General features: G+C 36.6%; 2 protein-coding genes across 3 annotated transcripts; both read right to left on the bottom strand.

The window, feature by feature from the left end:
* Nucleotides 1–69: 69 nt before the first annotated feature.
* sh3bp5b (SH3-domain binding protein 5b (BTK-associated)) lies at nt 70–15,893 on the bottom strand. Its single transcript, XM_060869799.1, has 9 exons — nt 15,497–15,893; nt 15,017–15,079; nt 12,743–12,871; nt 5,064–5,228; nt 4,562–4,692; nt 4,059–4,101; nt 3,682–3,895; nt 2,611–2,922; nt 70–1,187 (listed from the first exon to the last, which is right to left on the bottom strand). Exons 1-9 carry the CDS (start codon nt 15,575–15,577, stop codon nt 1,030–1,032), a joined length of 1,296 nt encoding a protein of 431 aa, XP_060725782.1. The 5' UTR covers nt 15,578–15,893; the 3' UTR covers nt 70–1,029.
* Nucleotides 15,894–16,941: 1,048 nt separating this feature from the next.
* mettl6 (methyltransferase 6, methylcytidine) lies at nt 16,942–19,941 on the bottom strand. Of its 2 annotated transcripts, XM_060869184.1 has the most exons (6): nt 19,441–19,941; nt 19,228–19,362; nt 18,094–18,264; nt 17,606–17,747; nt 17,365–17,520; nt 16,942–17,007 (listed from the first exon to the last, which is right to left on the bottom strand). In XM_060869184.1, the coding sequence occupies exons 1-5, from the start codon at nt 19,705–19,707 to the stop codon at nt 17,381–17,383; spliced, it is 855 nt and encodes a 284-aa protein (XP_060725167.1). In that variant the 5' UTR covers nt 19,708–19,941; the 3' UTR covers nt 16,942–17,007; nt 17,365–17,380. The 2 variants fall into 2 exon arrangements, with proteins under 2 accessions (XP_060725167.1, XP_060725165.1); XM_060869182.1 differs by lacking the exon at nt 16,942–17,007 and having other exon boundaries at nt 17,305–17,520.
* Between the last annotated feature and the right edge of the window lie 932 nt (nt 19,942–20,873).

The following is a 20,873-nucleotide window of genomic DNA, read 5'->3' as shown; positions in this document are numbered from 1 at the left end:
AACAACAATGTTGTTAATTCTGCCAGATCAACTTAAAGAAAAATATGCATAAAAGGGCTCCTGAAAAGGTTGCAATGGTCAGAATTTTACTTTATTTTAAACAGGAAAACAACTACACAAGCTACTTAAACCCAGGAAACAATTAGAATAACCAAGATATAAAATCACAGCTTGATGACAACGTATCTACTACACACACAAAGTACATAAAAAAAAACAGCGACAACAAACTATAGTGGAAAGTCGCAAAGCCCACATGGTCTACTGACTAGACCGAAGCTGTGCTTTGTGCCTTTATATCTAGCAGCTATAGTGTATACACACATATACACACACACACACACCTTAGTGTCTGCCCATATGCAAAAATGACAGTTTAATTCGGCATTGTAAAACTAATTCTGCCTTTCAATTCTGTTTTTATCTACAAACAATAGCTGGAACTAATACATTGCATTGTTATCTATTGCTTTTTCAGTGACAGTGGTGACAGTCCATAATTAACACACAAAGACACAAATATGGCAACATGCACATTTCAGCTACAATGGCCATGCTGCTGCTGAAATGCAGACGTTAAATTGTACTGTAGATGGACAAGCAATTACAGAAGGGCATGTGGAGAACAGCGATCCAGCGTGATGGCATATGAGCCATTATTGCACTACAGAAGCAGCCAATTAAAAATCCAGTTGTATCTGGTACCGAGTGCTGTTTTTGACTGCTTCTTCTATCACTATGTTGGTGATGTCTCTGTTGGCCTTCACTAAGTTTTTTCTCCTCTCTTACAGTTTTTTAAATTAATGTGCTGTAATACATTTTTTAAAATGCACATGTTCCTACAACTCTTATTGAGACTGAATCTTGCTCAGTGCTGCTATTAAGATTCAGAACATCACTGGCAAAATGAGTTGTGCTGAATCATAGGTACAGTCAAAGACAGATGAATAGCTGCCAACATGGGTGAGAGGGATGGGGTAATAGCAGCTAATTCAGCCCCCATTAAGCGCTGATGTGGTAATAGTGACTCTAGGCCATACTCTGCGGTTTATGTTCTGTGGTTTTGCCGTTGTCCATCTGCCCACGTTTCAGGGACAGGAAATGGAAGCGGTTCTTAATGCTGCTAATGCTGCTGCTTTTATTGAAAGTGTTGTTCAACAAATCCTCAGCTCCCTCTGCTCTGTCACCTGCGTACACAAAAAAGGCATATGAAAACAAACAACTGTAAATTACTGCATGCCTCTGCTGATATTCAAAATGAGAGGAAATATCCAGGTTTTGAGAGACAGGATAAGTAATGGCCCTGCTTTGTCATCTCTTATTTTTGCACCAGGCAAAGGCATCAGTGTTACTTGTCACATTGATAAAGTGAATCCCCTGAGGGACTATAGCATGCGGTATAATAAATCAAAATGAAAAAATCCATCTTCATAGAATGTGTGGGCAAAATGTCAGGAATAGCAATAACAATAATGATAAGTGTTACCGTTAAAGCCATTGAAGATGATTGAATGTAACAGATGATCCCAAAGTGATCCCTAACAACTTTTATATATGAATGAGTAACTATATATATTTTATCAACTTATAGATACACATAATGTTGTAGAACATCAAAGAAACAAGTTTATTGCTGCTGTAATTAAAATGATGAGAGAGATAAACTTTTCCCTTCCCAGCCACTCTTTTTTTTGTGAAATTTAAAATCATCTTTAATACATCTTTGTAATTATAATGATAATTATGTAATGATACTTTACGGTACCCAGTTTCTTAAAATGCATTCAATGTAGAGATTCCACCATAGAATACCTTGTTTAAACTTAAAAGCATTTAAATCTCTAAAAATTAGTATAATTTACTAATTAGTAATTTACTAATACATTACTGTAATCTTTTAATTATAAATACTAGATTCAGTTCAGATCACTTACTTTGTACTTGTATAGTGCTTTCATTTTCCACAATAGACTGTCACAAAGCAACTTTTCCAGGATCAGTTCAGGATATAAATGTTAAATGTATAAATTTCGACCTGAACTAGCCAAGGGGTGATGGTGACAAGGAAAAACTCCCTGGGAATCATGAGAGGAACCAGACTCAAAAGTTCCCTTCTATAACTAGAAAATTAATTCTAGTTACAACATGAAGTCGAACAACTGTTCACTGTTGGATACCTAAGTGCAAAAAAAGGGTTTGTGGCAACTTCCCTACTAAAGCTATCATGGCAACTGCACTCCCAAGTCACTGTTGCAAAATGTGGAACCATCCACAGTAATCTTGTGTTACTGTCCATGTACGGCCACAGATAACTGATTATAATCAAGACATCTTCCTTTGCTAAGACATCATATTTTTGCAGTGTAATGTAATGTTAGCATTGAAGAAGACATAACTATAGTTCTTTAAGAAAAGCATAATAACAAATGACAATAAAAATGAAATGGTCTCATCATTTTCCCTTGCTTTCTAGTAGAAAAAGAGTAGGGTGATATTAGGGAAATTCCTATACAGGTAGATACTTTACTTGTGTATGCTAAAATTTAATTTGTGCTGACAATTCGAACACTGACACACCTAACTAAACAGGTTTTGCTGTGAACGTCTCACCTCTCTCCATGTCACACTCGGGTGAGGAGGCGCCACTGCATTCACTTCGAGGTCCAAGGATAGGTGACATCAGGCCAAAGTCTGACAGAGAAACAGTACTGGGCAGTTCCAGGCTGCATGGGCGTGTTGAGGGAGAGGGAAAAGAGGAGGACGAAGAAGTAAATGATGGGGATGAGGAAGAGGAGAAGGTGCACAGCAGTTGCAAAGGGCTGTTGCCTCCAGAGTTCATGCTACATGTGGACTGTGTTTCTGAATCCTCCTCAGACATGGCGCTGTTACTGCAGTTCTCGTCCTCAAATGTCTCTGATGCCACTGGAGTGAGACAGGACAAAGAAAAGTGAGTCTTATTGCCAGCTCTTTCTTTGGCACTAGTAGTAAACATACTCATGCACAATATGTTTATGCCAATTATCCAATAAAAACTAGACACAAATAAAAGCGTTTGAAAAGCTGACCTTGTAACTGTCATCCAACTGACACCTAAATCATAAACACTGCATGCCAGAGGCTTTTATCGTTCTTTGGCCTTCATTATGCATTTGAATAAATATACCTCTTAGGCAAAGTCAGTTACCGAACTACAATCTGCAGCAAAACCGAAAGGCCAGTCGGTAATTTAAAACTTTGTTCAGAGTATCACCCTAAAGGAGCTGGCCGAGTTTGGTGTAGATAGTTCGAAAGCTTGCCGAGTTATAAACATCCAAAGTTTATAATGGGAGTCTATGGGGAAAAAAGGCCAATTTGAGACCTGGTACCGGCAGTACCGGTACTCGGATCGCTTAGTTAAGTAATAGCAACAAACTTCAGACCAGGGTCTACAACATATCCGAATCTGGTGCATGTGGCTCGAAAGCTCAATGGCGCATTAAATTTTAAAAATTTTTTGTCTAAGCTTAAATAGGAAAACAGAATGTTGGCTTCTACAAAGCCAACATAATAACAAAAATGTTATCTGAATTCATATTTAAAATAATCACTACTACTAATAATAATAATAATTCAGTGAGTTTTGGGACACTGACATATTTTTTGTGATCCTGTCAACATATTCAAAAATTAGTGTGTACTCACTGGATATGCCATCAGATTCCATTTTGAAGTTGGTGATATCATCTCCGGTGACCCCATCAGTCTCTGACCCCACTCCCCTCTCTCGCATTCCAATGGAGCGCCTGCGCTCATGAATCTCATCCGAGATCATCTCTAGGTTTTTTAGAGCTGTCTTATATTCTCCTTTAGAGTAGGTCAACTTGGTCTGAAGGTCATCCACATTTGTTTTTAGTTGCTATAATGATACAGATAGCAACACGCGCACACACACAGACACACACACAGTCACACAAGCTTGATGTTTGGACAGCAACTTATACAAACTGCAAACTGCACACAACAGTAGTACACTGTGCATATACTGTACAACATGGAAACATATTCCTCTAAAAGCTTACCTCTAGCTGTAAGTAGTACTTTGCCTTCAGTTCAAAATAAGGCCTGAGACAAGGAGACAGAGAGAAAATACATCTATGAATAGAACTGTACTTAATGCCATAGCAACAATTTGCCCTGCCTGCCAGGTTTGCTGAGGGCTTTTGAGGAGGATTACCCGCCTGTCACCGTAAAGCTGTAGCTGGACTGTTATGAAACTGTATTTATGCAAAGTAGGAAGTACAGTTTGGCAGAGGAGAAACTACACACTTGATGATATACCTGGAAAATAGACTTTAGTCAGAAAATGACCTTCTAGAATCAGTACTGATGCGCTGCATGCTTATGTACTCAGATACTCCTATCAAACAGGTGATGAAAGCATTCAAAGATGAATAAAATCCTTTGTTCTATTTTGGGAAATCAATTCTGTCACGTGACATGATGTCGTTATGAACCTCAAAAAGAACAGCTTCGCTGCTAAAGCACTTTGGAGATTTTTATCCAGGTGGATTAAAATGCTCACTTGGACTTGCTGATGGTGCGTTTAAGTTTCTTCTCCAGCTGCTTCATGTGGTTCATGGCTGCACTGTATCTGGCTGCTGTCTCTTTATGTAACAGCTCACTGCGGCTCTTCGTTTGTTCGGCCTCCATCACCTATAAATGCAGCACATTTGAATCATCTTTACTGCAGTTTGCACTGCTGCATTTAACTTGCCACTTGTTGAACTTTGAGATGTTGTGTTTAAATATATACTGCAAACATAAAAACCTAAGCTTTTAAGCGAACTTCAGCATCATTAAACGTCAATTCTGCTGTACACGTGAGGCATTTTACTGACTAGTGCTTGCTTTTAAACTTAGAAATAAAACCATAAATACAGACAATTCAACTTCAGAGGAAAGAAAGGCACAAAAGAAGCTAGAGAAAATATATAAATACACCACAGATAGTTAGATAGGAAAAGCAATGCTAGTGAGTAGTGCTCATGTCTAGTGAAGTTGCATTGAGGCACCACATTACTCACCCTCTGAGTGGCATGGTTCAGCATCTCCTGCCAGGCTGAGTCAAAGTGACGCTTGTCTTCCTCCAGCAATCTCTGTTCGGCCAGGGCGATGGTCTCTTTGGCAGCCCGAAGCACTTCAGTAGCTCTCTGGAAATCTTGTGTTGTCCTCTGGGCCTCAAGCTGAGCCTGGGCAAAGGGCAGTATGATCAGTCAGACACCACCAGCAGTATAATCCCAGGATACAGGGCAGACTCCTGCTGAGAGACCAGTCTGCCTATAGGCTTTTTATCCCATATTCCAGTCTGCTTTCATTTAACACTGGCACAACATTACTACACAACACTTCCCCTGTAACAGATGCCTTATGTTTATTGGTAAATTCGGACTCTGTTGTTAGTTGGGCTGAAACATAAACTGTTCGGTTGCACTATGGTTCACCTAGAACAAAGGTAATACCAGGAGCTACAGAAGGGTAGACTTTACAAATGAGTAAAGCTTTACTATCATAATCTGATGTAATTTCTAATGCTCTCGACTCTATTCATCTTTCACTGGTACTGACAAGTAAATGCCTGAAGAAAATTCGTTACAGACAAAGCTGTTTATCCTGTGGGTGCTACACAATAAGAATAAAAGAAAGTGTAATTTCTATGCTTGACTACTGCACAAAGTCATTCACTGGCAGTCATTTCACTTCGACTGTGTTTTCTATAGTCTCTATCTTCTTTGCAACATATATCCTGTATATGACAATAAGCACTAAAGCTTGTTCCTGTATGATTAGACCCCTTTTTGAATTCAAATACAGGAGATACAGAATTTCACCTTTGGTAATTCAACATATTGAGCAGAACAGCTACATTTAATTACTTAACCTTAATAACATTGAAAATGGACCTAGAATTAATACTCTGGGTCATATGCTATGCAAAATACAGAAGTTACATTTTGATAAGAAGCACTGCATGTTAACATCTGATGCTAATAGGTTAGTCAGTTCTCTGAAACTGTAAGATAGTTCTCGTCCAAGTTCCTCAACCAAAACCACTACTGCTATACAACTTCCCCAAACATACAGATGACAAATGTAAAACTAACCATCATGCCTTTCCAAGTATGGACCAAATGCTCTACTGCAGAAAAAGACTTGAAAAGAAAATACACTTGAACACCTAAATAAACAAGTATGGAGATTCTGCACATTTTGCTCAAATGATAATGGATTTTATCAATGTGATACATGATGTGATCATGTACACAGAACCAAGGGCAAACCACAAGAAATAATATTAGGAGGAGTTTCATGACTTACCAGACGCCAATAATTTCAATCAATCAATCAATCAATCAATCAAACCAATCCATCCATCCATCCATCCATCCATCCATCCATCCATCCATCCATCCATCTCTCTGAAACTTCAACTTGGCTGTCAAAAAATTCTCCAAATGTGTTATTCTATCCATCATGGAAAGTAAAAACAACACAATCAAGGAACCATGAATGAAACAAAAATGGAAAGTTAAGTTGATTAAAAACCACTAAATCCTAAAGAATCCTTAAATCAATTGAAAATCACTTCTTTAAGGACACATTCTCCACAATATTTTGGTCTGCTATTTATGTTTACACTTCAAACAGACATAATGACGGGGAACTACTAAACAATCAAATAAAAAGATGATGCATTGCTATATCTGAGATATAGAAATGTTTGCACAAATGGGGGGAAACCTTAATGGTGGCAAATGCTGTACAGAATGCTCCATGTTGTTTTCTCATTACTTACAAACATGCCTACTGTAGTACCTGTTCTGACACGTAGTACGTTTTGAGCTAAAGATATTGCTATGCATTGTGGTATTAAGCGAAGAAGCAGCATATTAAGCGAAGAAGAAGTATTTACAGTGCACTATATGGAGAATATAGTGAACTATCCAGCAAGTAGAATTCATCCAGTGAGAATTTAGACAACAAAACAAAACAGATTTAAAGAACACTATATAAATACTATATATTTTAGCTCCAGTGCATCTGGTTCAAGTTAATATGTATGGGAGTGACTCAGAAACATGCAACCCTGAAATGCAACTTATTTAAACACACCCAAATGTTTGAAGGTTATTTTTCTTGTGCAAAACAACCAAAAGACATTAAATTATTCATCACTATTCAGATGTTAATCACATTAAGATGCTAAGATGCATGAGGCCAAATTAAGTTAGCATTCAGTTACAAAAAAAAAAAAAAAAAAAAATGGAAAGAATTTTCTTTTTTTTTGCACCAAACCTAAGCTGTACAGAGACACCTTTGTGACTTGGTAAAGTGTATCATTAACTTTAATGGGACAAGAGTGTCTCTGGCATACGGACTGAGAAGCAGTGTGTTATTTATTATACAAAATGATGAGCCCATGCTTTCTTTAAAATCTGTTAGTTATTAAGTCTGTTTATGGCTTTTGGATTTGATGAATTAACTGAACAAAACAGGGATCCGGATACATTTGGTGTAATGTGTTCCCAAACACTCCTTTTGATCAAACATCCTTTGGCATTCCTAGAACATGGTCTGACCCAGTTGCCTTTATTTATTTTTTTTTTTTTTATTGCTCTTTATTCATACCACATGACACTATCCTACGTGGGGTCATTTATGAGCTCTACCTTCTCTCAAAGCTCATCTCTCAGAAATCTCTACCTTCTCTCAGAAAGCTCCATACAATTCAATGCTCACATTCTACACTGAGACACAACATGGCTTCACTAAAGCATATATGCAGCAAAGAAGAAGACTGGATGAAAAGAAAAAAGTATTTAACAGAGTGATTTGACAAAGTAATTATTTCCAGTGTGCAAACCTTTCCTTGCAGCTAAGAAACTGCAGAGGAGTGTGTGCAAGATCAGTTTCAAGATCAAATAAGTGCCTCAAAACATAACAATTCAACCCATTTACAGCAAAAGCAATGATATTACCAATACATAACATCCACAAATATACACTACATTCTATTTTTTTAATTATGTAGAAATTATATATATAAAATATTTAATAATATTTTTGTGCATTAACATTATAGAGAATATGCTACAGTTGTGAATTCCATGTGACTGGACCATTGTTCATGGTTTATAAAACATTTTATGGCTGTTTTAGATACAACAATGGTTGTTTTTGTTGTTTTATTTGAACTCGCTGTATGAATGGGGCAGTGGTGGTTCAAGTGGTTAAGGCTGGGTTTGTGATTGAAGGATCGGGGTTCAAGCCCCAGCACTGCCAAGCTGCCACTGTAGGGCCCTTGAGCAAGGCCCTTAACCCTCCCTGCTCCAGGGGCACTATATCATAGCTGCCCCTGTGCTCCGACCCCAACCTCCTCAGTTGGGATATGCGGAGAAAAGAATTCCTCTGTGTTGTAATGTATATGTGGCAATAATAAAAGCTTACATGACCCCAAATCAATTCATTATGACTTTTCTGGCATAAAATGTCAGCAGTTCAGAAGAAGGAACAGAAAAAAAAGTTGGAGAAGTGTAAGCCAAAAGCAACAGATACAATCCAGAGGCTTTGGTTTGATCCATTTCAGTCAAACTGGGTTAAAGTAAAACCTAATGAGGTTGGAGCTGAAGTGTTATCACTGTTTGTAGTATGATGACATGCACAAAGTAAAACAAAAGACTTCCCCAAGAAAAAAAGGAATCAGAAACAACAACAAAAAATATCTCTTTCCCTTCACATACACTTTGGAAAATTTACCCAGAAGACACATAAAAAGAGAGACTCATCGATCGCAGCAAAGGACAGAGAAAAAGACTGAGACAATAAAGGAAACAAGAAAGAGCCTAATACAATCTGAGGAACCGTTGCTTCTGTATTATCATTCTAATCTTAGCCACACTGAAAACATCTGTAGGCAATGTATTGTGAAGCTGAGTCTAAGTGGTGATTAACCTTACTACCAAACGCTTTAGTCCTGTTTTTTAATAGAATTTTCTAGAATATGTTTAGTTTTTAACAACCAGCTACTACACTGGTTTTATTCTGGACCAATAACAGCACTTCACTTGGCTTACTCTTAAGATTTAATATTTATTCATTCTGACACTTTTGACTTTAAAACATTTTCTAACCCCTATTGCTAGTGATAACATTGTATGTTTTAATCACTAACTAGTTATGTTATGTAATGTTTACCCACAGTTTCTCTTGCCATTTAGTCTCAAATTACAGGATGGGGTTCTGCATTAGTTCAGAAAAAAAACTAATGCTGAGCGTTTTGATTACAAACACATTTGTAAACTTTCAGCTATTAACCTTCACTGCAATCTGCCTACAAAACCTTGATCATTCAGATGAGTCTTAGGAATGGATTTTATTACAAAGGATAATTACTTTTTCATACCCGAGGATGGCTCTTAATAATTTAACCCACTTCATAAATGAAATCAATTCTCTCTAAAGGCTCCGTTTATGAACCAGTGAAGAGAAAGAACAGAATGATACTGACATTTAATGCCAAGTGTTTGCATGTAGAGCAGCATGGCACACAACCACTGAATGAATCTTGTCATGGCCAGCAAGGATTACAGAATCTTTGGCAGAGAATATCTTCTAACCTGGGATCCATTTTATCTAAAATATACTGTTGCAAATCCCTTCATCTGAAAATATACACCGATTAAGCTACTTCCTAAACTGGAATCATCAGTCTTGACATCTGAAGGCACAAAAACAAAAGTATTCACTTAAGAACCTTGAGTGCCCAATTCTCACACTTTTCTAGTAAATAATCTGAGGAGAATGCCATATTATGATGAATCATCACAGGTTTCCTAGTGTGTCACTCTAAAAACATCCTACAGTGATGATATGCAAAGAAGTGAACACGTAGCACTATAACCTTATCTAACTGAACAGTTAGTAACCAGTGTTCAACAAAACAGACAGAGCAAAAAGAATGTGGATGTGGGTGAGGACATTGTGTGTCCATAAAATAAAGGGGGGGTCTGAGACTGAAGGGTGCCATGAAGAATTACTTTTATAGACACCTTTTCTACATTGCAATAGGTCTCTATAATTTACAGTATTATATCGGTATTAGATTGGTCAGAAATGCTGCTATAGGAGCAGCTCTGGAATAGTTCAGGCTATGAGCGAGGCAGATCGTACGTTTATATTAATTGCCCATTTATACACATTATTGTTTCTAAAGAAAGAACTTGTACAGGTTAAGTGTAAGGGGAATTTTTGGGGTTTGTGATTAACTTGACAGCTGAGAAACAAAAACTAGCTGTTTAATCAATGGTCAACAATATTAAATGTAATGATAAGCTTGTCACTCTTACTGCAGTAGTATAAGATGAATAAATCAACAAAAATAATCAAATATTATGAAACATCATATCAGGCCACATCACCCCAAATAGTGTTGATTATATTCCAACAGCAGCATGGTTTACCATAGTTTATTTCTTGCACAGCAACATCAAATAAGGTAATTGAAAGAATTATTTTTATTTGCTCAGCCTTATGATGGAAACATTGATTAAAGTCATGGTCATGACTAACACGTGTGCCTCAGTGTGTCATGCTGGTTAAAACCTTAATGCTGATGAAGATAGCACTATGTTTCCTTTTGACTATAAACAAGAACACAAAGCATTCAGTGCAGAAAATTATACCACAATCTATAATCAGTTCAGTTATACACAAAGGCTTGTCTTAAGAAGTGTGTGACACAGACAGTGTGGAAAACAATTTGTGCGAGGCTGGGAAGCAGGGTACAGCTCAGCCTGATGATGTTAACAACCTGACAAAAACAAGTGGGTATGGGAGAAAAACAGAAACGGCAAGCAAAACAAAGAGGAGGAAAGACAGCAAGGAGAGTAGAGAAGTCAGCTGGCAGGGTTTCCATTTAATGTCTTGATGTTTTCCACCAAATATACAATCAGGTCTAGCACATAACAGGCAGTAAGAGTTACGACTGTCTGGGATTTTTGGAGGATTAAGGGGATCAGTTTCTGTCATACTGGCTTCAGACAAAGATATAATGGCCAATTGGATACAATCAGCTCTTCATACAAATCACGTCATTATTAGTGAATACAGTATGTCTAATCTGCGAACACTCAGTCTGTCATTTCTGCTGGCTTTTTATTACCATAAAATAGTCCAGCTGCATAGCTTTGTCCTAGCTTCATGACATCCTGTTTATTCCAAACACCAATAAAACCAGAGTCTGAATATGATCATTAATATTTATTCTGATAAACTGCTTTGTGGTAAAAAATAAATTTCTCCAAAGCTGCGTTTTTGTTTTTATTAAAAAAACAAACTTCTACAGTTGCCTAGTACAATAAAGGCTTGTGATTTCAAGCACTATTTCTACTCTAATGTAGACATATTTGTTATCCTAACTTTACTACATAACCGGGCCAAGTCTGTGACCCAACACTAAAAGACAAAGCAGCACATTGATAATGGTTTTCTATATTTGAGTAACATAATTTCAGGAATAAAGCACCCTCAAATGGTAACACTTGTCCCTGTGGGTTATTATTAAACCCTTTATGTACTCTGCTCTAAATAAATGGCCCAAAATGTCAATACTCTGTTTTTGACATAATTGGAAGAGCAAACCAAAGTCCAAATCATACTCAGAGTTAATGATCACTTGAAGGAAAATACATTTGTCATTTAATTACTTGGACAATACACTGTAAGTGTACACTTCAAGTATATTTTGCAATATTTTATAGATTATTAGCATTTTTCATGCTATATGAGATAATGTATGAATTATATTGTTTAGCATTGCTCATGCATTGAAAGTATGTTTCTCTGTGTAAACACTAAGGAAGCGTGTATTATATGGAGCCTGCATACTGTAATGAATGAGATTTTACTTTAATCAGATGAATATGCCAACCTGTTTTACAAACAATATGAAGAATACATAATACGAAACTGACACTGACTCTGTTATGCTTGGTGTGTGGGGAAAAGTATAAAAAAATAGAGCTGTTGAGCAAGAGCTTTGTGTGTGCCTTTCTCCAATTCCTGCCAGGATATCAGCTTTGTGTTCATCTAAGCAGTGAACACAAATCATCGCGCACACTGAGTGAGCATAAACAACTTAAAAGATTAAATTGTCATTATATATACACCATGTGTCATTTTGTAAAATATTTGGTGTGCCGTGGGATTTTTTTAATGTAAAAAATGCGCCTTGCCTCAAAAAAGGTTAAAAATACTGCCTTACATAGCAACATCAACTCACTTTAAGTATGTGAATAACAAGTCGTTTTTTTTGTTCAGCCTCACTGTTTAGAACTTCGTGTTCATGACAAACATTTGTGTTTTGGTGTGTCATGCTGGTTAAAATCCTAATGCTGATGAAGATCATTTATATCCCATTTAGATATAAACAAGAACACAAGGCATTCATTGCAGAAACTTATTCCACAATGGATGTCTTGGCCTAAACTAAGTAAACAGCATCTACAAAAATAAAGAAAGGTCTTTGCTACACAATAGAAAACACAAGAGGAAATCAATGATTAAAATATATGTGAGAGAGTGGAATAGAAGCTATAAAGCAAATAAGTGCTCCTCAGAGAGTCATAACACTAACCACACTATATAGGAGAAGCAGGGGAGAGTTCAGCACTGATGAGCTTTAAGCAGAGCCAAGAGTGAGACTCACCTGCCTGGCCACACGCCGTGCCTCCCAATATGGTTTTGAGTCCTCTACGGCCTTGCCGATCTTCTTCAGCAGCTCATCCAATTTGACTGTGGCCTCCACCAGCACCAAGCGAAACCTCTGCCTTGCATCCTTGGAACCACAGCACAAAATGTCACACATGAACATAAAACAGAACCAAGACTACAGGAATGGTGAAATATTTAATATTCCACTTGCATTCCCAGTTTCAATTAATAAACTGTCCTGAATGGGGTAAAAAGTGATACGAGATAAAATACGTCAATGAATAAGTGAAGGAAAAGACTGCTTGCTTGAACTAAATTCAAAGATACACAAGAAATAAACATTTGTTTTGACCATGTTAGAAAATTTAAACAGATTATATGGAATTGTACCTATTGTAACAACAGATCTGAGAACTGATTTTGTGGTGAGGGCTTGCGCGTCAAGATTTTTGGAAGACCCAAACAGCAGGAACATCAAAGTAACCTACACCTCTGATGGGCAAAATATCTATCAAAATCTCCAGGAGATCGGCAGTTTCTGAAATAAACAAACCAGCCCATCAGGTAAAAATAACCGTCATGACGCAAGTGACGGATGTTTTTCATTCTGATGGGTGATGTGAACATTAACTGAAACACTTGACATGTATCTGCATGACTTTTTTTGCATTGTGCTGCTGCCACATGATTGGCTGATTAGATAAGAGCATGAATGTACAGCTGTTCCTATTAAAGTGATTAACATATAATTTTGGTTCAATTATAGAAAACCAAACATGCTGAAAAAAATCTGGTTTTGACTCAAGTCTGTGTTTGTCCAAAACAATATGTATTCGTTTAGGCTGCTTTCTAACCTGGCTTTTTGCCTCCAAACATCATGTTAGGTCTGGGGCCAGTTTAATAAAGCTTTTAGATAACTACATGCTGCATCAATATACAATATAAGCCACATGAATGTTGTTTGTAATCAGATACCAGCTCCTAAATAAGCTGTGATGTGCCTTTTTATGGTTAAGGTTTATTTCCCAAGCGACGTTAGAGTAAACAGAGATCAGTGGAGTGAAGAGATGCTGATGAGGTTCATGTTTAAAATGCCCCGAGTGACTTCTACTTCAGATGATGAGATAAAGTCTGCAGTGGATAAAAATCAAAATCAAAGTGTGAACTCATTTACCATCATAAATTTATTGTTCTCTAAAGTTCAGCACTAATAATGCTTCTCCATAAGGAAATTAGGTTTTAAAGGTCGACAAGACAGCTTTCAGTGAAAGTGAAATAAAATGTTTAAAAGCAGCTTTCTCCCTTTCCTCTTCATAATACTAGAACTTTACTTGTAGTAAAGACATACTTTCAGAATTAAAAATAGTTTAAAAAATGTCAGTTTTTGACTATGTTTCGATTTGCATGGCTTGCAATAATTGGTTGTTTACTTTTCTAAATAAAAAGAATAAATACATCAGGTTTGGTTCATTATATCTACCACTTTAATTAGAGCCACAGCCAGATGCAAGGGAAGAAATACAATACAAGTTTTAGGTTTAAATTTATGGCATTTGGCAGACGCCCTTATCCAGAGTGACTTTTTATCTCCATTTATACAACTGAGAAATTGAGGGTTAAGGGCCTTGCTCAAGGGCCCAGCAGTGTCAGCTTAGTGGACCTGAGATCACAACCTTCCAATCAGTAATCCAACACCTTGACCACTAAGCTATGCACATCCCTGAGATTAAAAACATTTAGCTTGATATAAAACCTAAACATTATTACAGATTGAAAGGTTACAATTGCTAACCATTACAGATGCAAACAAAGAATTACCAGCTCATAAAATGTTTGCAGCCAGGCAGCTGGCTTTGTTTTGAGCAGGTCCAAGTGCATTTAAATTGATGTATTTCTTTAACTAGCTCCTATTAACCTGCACAACTAATCGAAATAGTGATTTATTTATTTTTTTAGATTTGAGGTCAATCATCATATTAACCTAGTACATTTCGAAACCATTTTATACCATTATGTGTAACAGTAAACATTAAAATGAACATCAAGCATTTTTAGATCCCTGAAATGAAAGCCACGCTGATTCCACAATCATACGAGCACAACAGTGTCACCAGACAGGATTTATAACTTTCCTTAACATTATTGTCTTTAGCCATGTTACTATCTGAGCTTTGCATGAAGCGTCAATATTCAGACTCACAACTAAACTGAACAATTTGATTTAGGAAAATAATCTGATATTTCAATACATATTTCAGTACTTTTGTACCTCCAGTTCAGTCTCACATCGGTTGATGTCATCTGTGGACTGGTTCAGCTTCTCAAGTTCCCCCTGGTATAAAAAAAATGCCCAATTTGGAGAAGTCAAATTAAAATGAAACAGACAAGCAGAAAAATTCAGACCAGTTCCCAGCAGATAAAATGATTAGTATTTGAAAGCATTGCCACTAATGTAAGGTAAAAATGCACTGGATACAAATATCAAGCAGCAGACAGATCTCTAGCTACAGGTTTTGTAGATTTGGTTGTAACCTAAATTGAAATCCTGAATATTTTGGTCTAAAGCACTGATGTCATGCAGGATGCTGAACAAAACCAAACCCAATTCATTTGGTACTGGAGCAGCCACGACATTGTGTGCACAAAGAACTCAAGTATTTGTTTACCTTCATAAAACTGGATACTAAAGTATCTCAGTTAATAATAAAATATCCAAACAAACACACTGCGACAAAACAGGTTTTATTACCTGGACCCGAGGATCCACTTCTTCCTCTTCAGCTGACTCACATTCTCCATCAGACCTGCTGTGGTTCTCTCTGTGATCCATGATCTGGAGTGATGATGTTTCTGGTCTTGATGTTCAAACAATGGTCCACAACAATGGTTTCTGCTCTTCTAGTAAATGTGAAAAGAAACCCTAAAAACACTGCACTATCTATCCAAAGCTTACAGTCTGTTCATTCCCACTGGACTAGTGACGAACACTACTCGTTAAACACACCGTCCTGTTTTTAAGAGGCGGTGAATATTGAGCACAACACACGGTGCGCCTGCGACGCCGAGCCGTGGGCGAAAAGCAAGGCTACATACGCGCACTACTATACTACACAGTATGATAGTATGCTGCTTGTACAATAAGCGCACTATTGTGACATACTCTATAGTGCGGTAGTATGCGGTCCTCAGAGCGCATTGTGGAGCGCCACTGACCCGCCCCTTTCCATAGTGGCACCGTATGGAAGGCCATCATTGTCAAAACGTCCTGTAGCTTTGACCCGGTTCATGTCTGGTTTTAATATCCGAACAATAGACAAAACTAAATGCTAAAAGACTCGTGGATTTAAATCAGAATCAGATTAATGTGAGTGAGTGTGTGTATATGTGCCAGCTAATAAAAAAAAAAAAAAAAAATATATATATATAAAAGAGAGAGAGTTATAGTACACAACACACACCACACATACACACCACAACACAAACACACAACCAACCACACACACAATTAAAAAACACAAATATTTTAGGAAAATGTAAGATGGGAAAAACCCCAATCACTTGAGATCATTATTTTAAATGATTGTATGCTCTGTAGACCATCTGTCTGTCTGTCTGTAACGTCGCTATCTTACTCTCCATCTAAAGAAACAAATAACAAAAGAACAGTAAAAATGTTTCGGTGCCAGAATCCAGTAATCACTTATTGTTTCTGGACAGAAGATTCTTTTCATTCTTGTTGTATGTGACAGTTCAAAACTGTGGTCAGAAGTGACCATTTCTAAAGACTTTTTCGTCTCCAACAATACACACATTAGACAAGAAGGTAACAAGTGTTGGGCTTTAAAGGACTTGATTTTTGTATTATTTCTGTCACACTGTTTTAGACATTTTAACTCATGGAAAATAGAATTACTTTAGAATAAATACTATCTAGACAGAATATCTTATGCATGAAAGGGTAAATCTTAAAGTTTAATATTTGTTTATAAATTACTGATTAATTGATTCATTCATTTATGCCGTCATGCTGCCCTCTTGTGTTAAAAGATAGTATTGACAGGGTTATGGTTAACTGACTGTTAGACAAAAAAGAAAACACACAGTTTATATAATCTAAATACAGATCATATACACATTTCATTTATTTGACACTTCATGAACATTGTGAACCAACTCAATTACTATAACTGACAGTGACTCATACAATGCATAAAAATATGGCTAATATTCACTGAATTAAATGTATTTATCTACAAAGCAGGGGCACGGTGGCTTAGTGGTTAGCACGTTCGCCTCACACCTCCAGGGTCGGGGTTCGATTCCCGCCTCCACCTTGTGTGTGTGGAGTTTGCATGTTCTCCCCGTGCCTCAGGGGTTTCCTCCGGGTGCTCCGGTTTCCTCCCCCGGTCCAAAGACATGCATGGTAGGTTGATTGGCATCTCTGGAAAAATTGTCCCTAGTGAATGAGTGTGCGCGTGTGCCCTGCGATGGGTTGGCACTCCGTCTAGGGTGTATCCTGCCTTGATGCCCGATGACGCCTGAGATAGGCACAGGCTCCCCGTGACCCGAGGTAGTTCGGATAAGCGGTAGAAGATGAATGAATGAATCTACAAAGCACCAATGAAAACAACAGTCATTCAGGCTTGCGGAATTTACTCTGGAGAAATACTCGTGGAACACACAGTCCTTCCTTTTTGTTCACAGTTTCTCTCAGAACGTATTCGTTTACAAGACTGTGAAACCCTGCCTGCTGAAACAGATTGGCCAAATATTCTGCAAGAGATACAAAGAGTTCATGAGATCATACTTACTTACAGAAAAAATAAACTTACATCAAAAAACACTGACAGTGACTAACCTCTGGAGAAGAAAAAGGAACGAGTGCCGTCCTGTCTCACGTAGAAATTCTCCCCGAGCTTGCTCCCCGATTTAAACCTCAGCATGGCATGATCATAGAGGCCGTAGTCCCTGAACAAGACGATTCCTCCGGGTTTTAATACCTGCCAAACCCCAACAGAAATGACAGCATGTTTTTTTTTTTTTTTTTGCCTTTCACAGTGCTATATTTCTATTCAGCCTAAAAATGCACGATTAATAAAAATAACACTTTCATACATACTCAAGTACACTTTAAAAGATTTTAGTAATAATTAATAAAGTAAGCATTAATATCTACTGTTTACACTGCAACACATTATGTCATTATATTAGGTCAAAGTTCACAGTAATTTTACCTCTGCTAATCACACCCTGATTTTGAATCATCCTTAAAATAATCAATGAATTTTAGGTTTGGGGGGAAAATAGCTCTAAAATCACACCATCTACTTCTACAGGTTACTTTACCCGATAAACGTTTTCCACAGCTAGCTGCATTCTGTCAGGGTGAATAGCTGACAGGACAAATATCAGAGTGGCAACATCCAGACTATTTTCTGAAATGGTGGCACGGAGGTCGTCTTTAGTCAGATCGCACTGAAATGCCAGACATCGCTCTGGACAGTACAGGGAGTTTTCCTGGAATGCAAATACAAGATTTCATATGAGCATGAACAGCGTTAAGCTAAACTCACTAAAGATTTGTTAACATGCAGGAGGACACAGAGATACTATTTTCTTATTAAATTTACTCTCACCATTTTTGAGGGTTATGTCAGGATTTATATGAAGGATTAAACAATAACCAATGGAAATGTTACTGAGATGAATATATTAAGTATATTCCAGTGTGAAAGCCCATAACAGCATATTTTTATTTTGTGTTTAGAGAGGTTGCATTATCAAAAGTTGCCGTGAACAACAACTTGTTAAATCCTTTTAAAAGTATATTCAACTTCAACTAGCACTTCTTTCCTTATCTTTTGCATTTATAAAAAAAAAAAAAAAAAACACCTTTGACACTTTTTCATTGTAACTCTGAACAAATGTTTTAAACTCATGGTATCTTAAGTATGTAACTTAGTGAGCCAGCATTAATGTATTCAATGTTAGAGATTTAAGCACTTATGTACGTCGCTCTGGATAAGGACGTCTGCCAAATGCTGTAAATTTAAATATACTTTTTGGACACCCTGGGCTACTTATAATGTGTGGTGCATTTCTTATGAACCTATTGCTGCATATTACAAATACATTTCACACACGTTTCCTGTGTTAAGTCAATTACGGTCAAATTCTAAGCTTAGAGACAGATTTATTTGATCTTTTACTACAATATCAGATTTGTGGTTGGACAAACATTCGCATATAATTTGTTAGTATTTCAAAGCATTGTTTAAGTATTTAGAACATTGTTAGTAATTGTTTAACTTGAGTCAAACTCTTTGGGTCTTCCACAAGCGTCTCACTACACTTAGCTACAGTACTGTGTTTACTCTTTTCTGGTGTCACAGTTTATATGAAGCAAAAAGGCCTTTTTTTAGTACTTTTTGTGGGAAACGGCAAGAAAGAGATCCATAAATAACTCTTAGTCTCAGTCACCTTCACAAACCGTACAGCTCGAGGAGAAAAGTCACAAGCGTAGATAAAGATGTTGAGATCCTCTTCCATCAAAGGGAAAAGACAATTACCGACTCCACATCCAGCCTCCAGCATCAGCAGCTTCTGGGCCTCGAACTGAAAAGCCAAACAAAGCAGTGAAGCAGTTTCTCATTGATTATTGCACAGATAAACACTGGGGCATCAGTAACTCACCTCTCTGTGAGCTTGAAGCTCCTCAAACTCCCTCGTTGTCCAGTGTCTGTCTTTATAAAAGTGTGTGCTGTTCCTTTTGTAAAATAAATCCCAGTTTTTTTGAGCATCAACCTCCAACTTCTGCTGCTTAAATTCTGACACCAAAACGCGGTCATTCTTCAGTTTTTCCTTCTCTTCTTTTGTCAAAATGTTTGTACACGAATCTGTGGCCTGGAGAGGAAGCTCAGTGACCTTTGACCCCAGACATCCATCTGTTTCTTGGGCCATAATTTATTTATTTTACACAGAATTCCTTTGGTTTTACTTTAACTTCATTACATTACAAGATGTAGAACTGTTGTACCTTCAGAACAGGAGCTGGGTCATTGTATGTTTAAATAGGCCTTTATATCACTTAGTAAAACAGCTATTAAACAGATATGTAACTTTATTTAAGAATAAAATATTTTCCGAAAACTGGAACACAAAATTATGCTCAGCTCCTCAGGTCGTCGCTTCCGGTTTACTTTTCTTCGTGTATAGAAAAATTGTTGTCGGGACTAGAATAATAGAGTATGGCGACCTCTAGTGGGCATTAAAAAAGGCTCATATATATATATATATGAGGAACACACAAGGAAATTGGTTCCAGCTGTTTGTGACTCTCAAAAGTACAGACATAAATAACACTATACTATACAGGACAAGACAAAACAGACTATACAAGACAATACAGATGTGATACAATAGATATTATGAGTATTAAATATGAATACAGAATATATGACTGATCAGTTATGTACATAAAGTGTGAGAAGTGCAAATAATATTGTGCAATATTATGCTTTTTGTACAATATGAAGCAGCAGTAGTGTGTAACGTACACAGATATATATATATATATATATATATATATATATATATATATATATATATATATATATATATATATATATATATATGTATATATATATATATATATATATATACATATATATATATATATATATATATATATATGTGTATATATATATATATATATATATATATATATATACACGTATATATATATATATATACGTATATATATATATATATACGTATATATATATATGCCCTGCGATGGGTTGGCACTCCGTCCAGGGTGTATCCTGCCTTGATGCCCAATGACGCCTGAGATAGGCACAGGCTCCCCGTGACCCGAGGTAGTTCGGATAAGCGGTAGAAGATGAATGAATGAATGATATATATATATATATATAATCCGTTTATTATATATATTATAAATATATATAAAATGTAATTATATTTTATATTTTATAATAGTAATATGATATAATTAAATGAATATAATTAGATATAATTAAATTTAATAAAAATAAATATATAAAATAATATAAAAATTAAAATAAAAAAAATAACTACATTTTATAATATAATTTTAAAATCTTATT

The sequence above is a fragment of the Tachysurus vachellii genome, chromosome 5 (assembly GCF_030014155.1).
Source record: "Tachysurus vachellii isolate PV-2020 chromosome 5, HZAU_Pvac_v1, whole genome shotgun sequence".
Taxonomy (NCBI): Eukaryota; Metazoa; Chordata; class Actinopteri; order Siluriformes; family Bagridae; genus Tachysurus; species Tachysurus vachellii.
Note: the sequence above shows the minus strand (reverse complement) of the source record. Positions and strands in the feature narration are given on the sequence as shown.

Bases quoted from the DNA above. Each gene is read 5' to 3' on its own strand.
- sh3bp5b (XM_060869799.1), bottom strand. From the start codon at position 15,577: ATGGATCACAGAGAGAACCACAGCAGGTCTGATGGAGAATGTGAGTCA. The intron at 12,872-15,016 runs GTACAAAAGTAC...TGTGGTTCCAAG, and splicing joins GATGTGAGACTGAACTGGAG to GATGCAAGGCAGAGGTTTCG. The intron at 3,896-4,058 runs GTAAGCTTTTAG...GTATCATTATAG, and splicing joins AGTACTACTTACAGCTAGAG to CAACTAAAAACAAATGTGGA.
- mettl6 (XM_060869184.1), bottom strand. From the start codon at position 19,707: ATGGCCCAAGAAACAGATGGATGTCTGGGGTCAAAGGTCACTGAGCTT. The intron at 19,363-19,440 runs GTGAGTTACTGA...TTGGCTTTTCAG, and splicing joins AGCTTCAAGCTCACAGAGAG to TTCGAGGCCCAGAAGCTGCT. The intron at 18,265-19,227 runs GTGACTGAGACT...TTTGCATTCCAG, and splicing joins GAGCTGTACGGTTTGTGAAG to GAAAACTCCCTGTACTGTCC.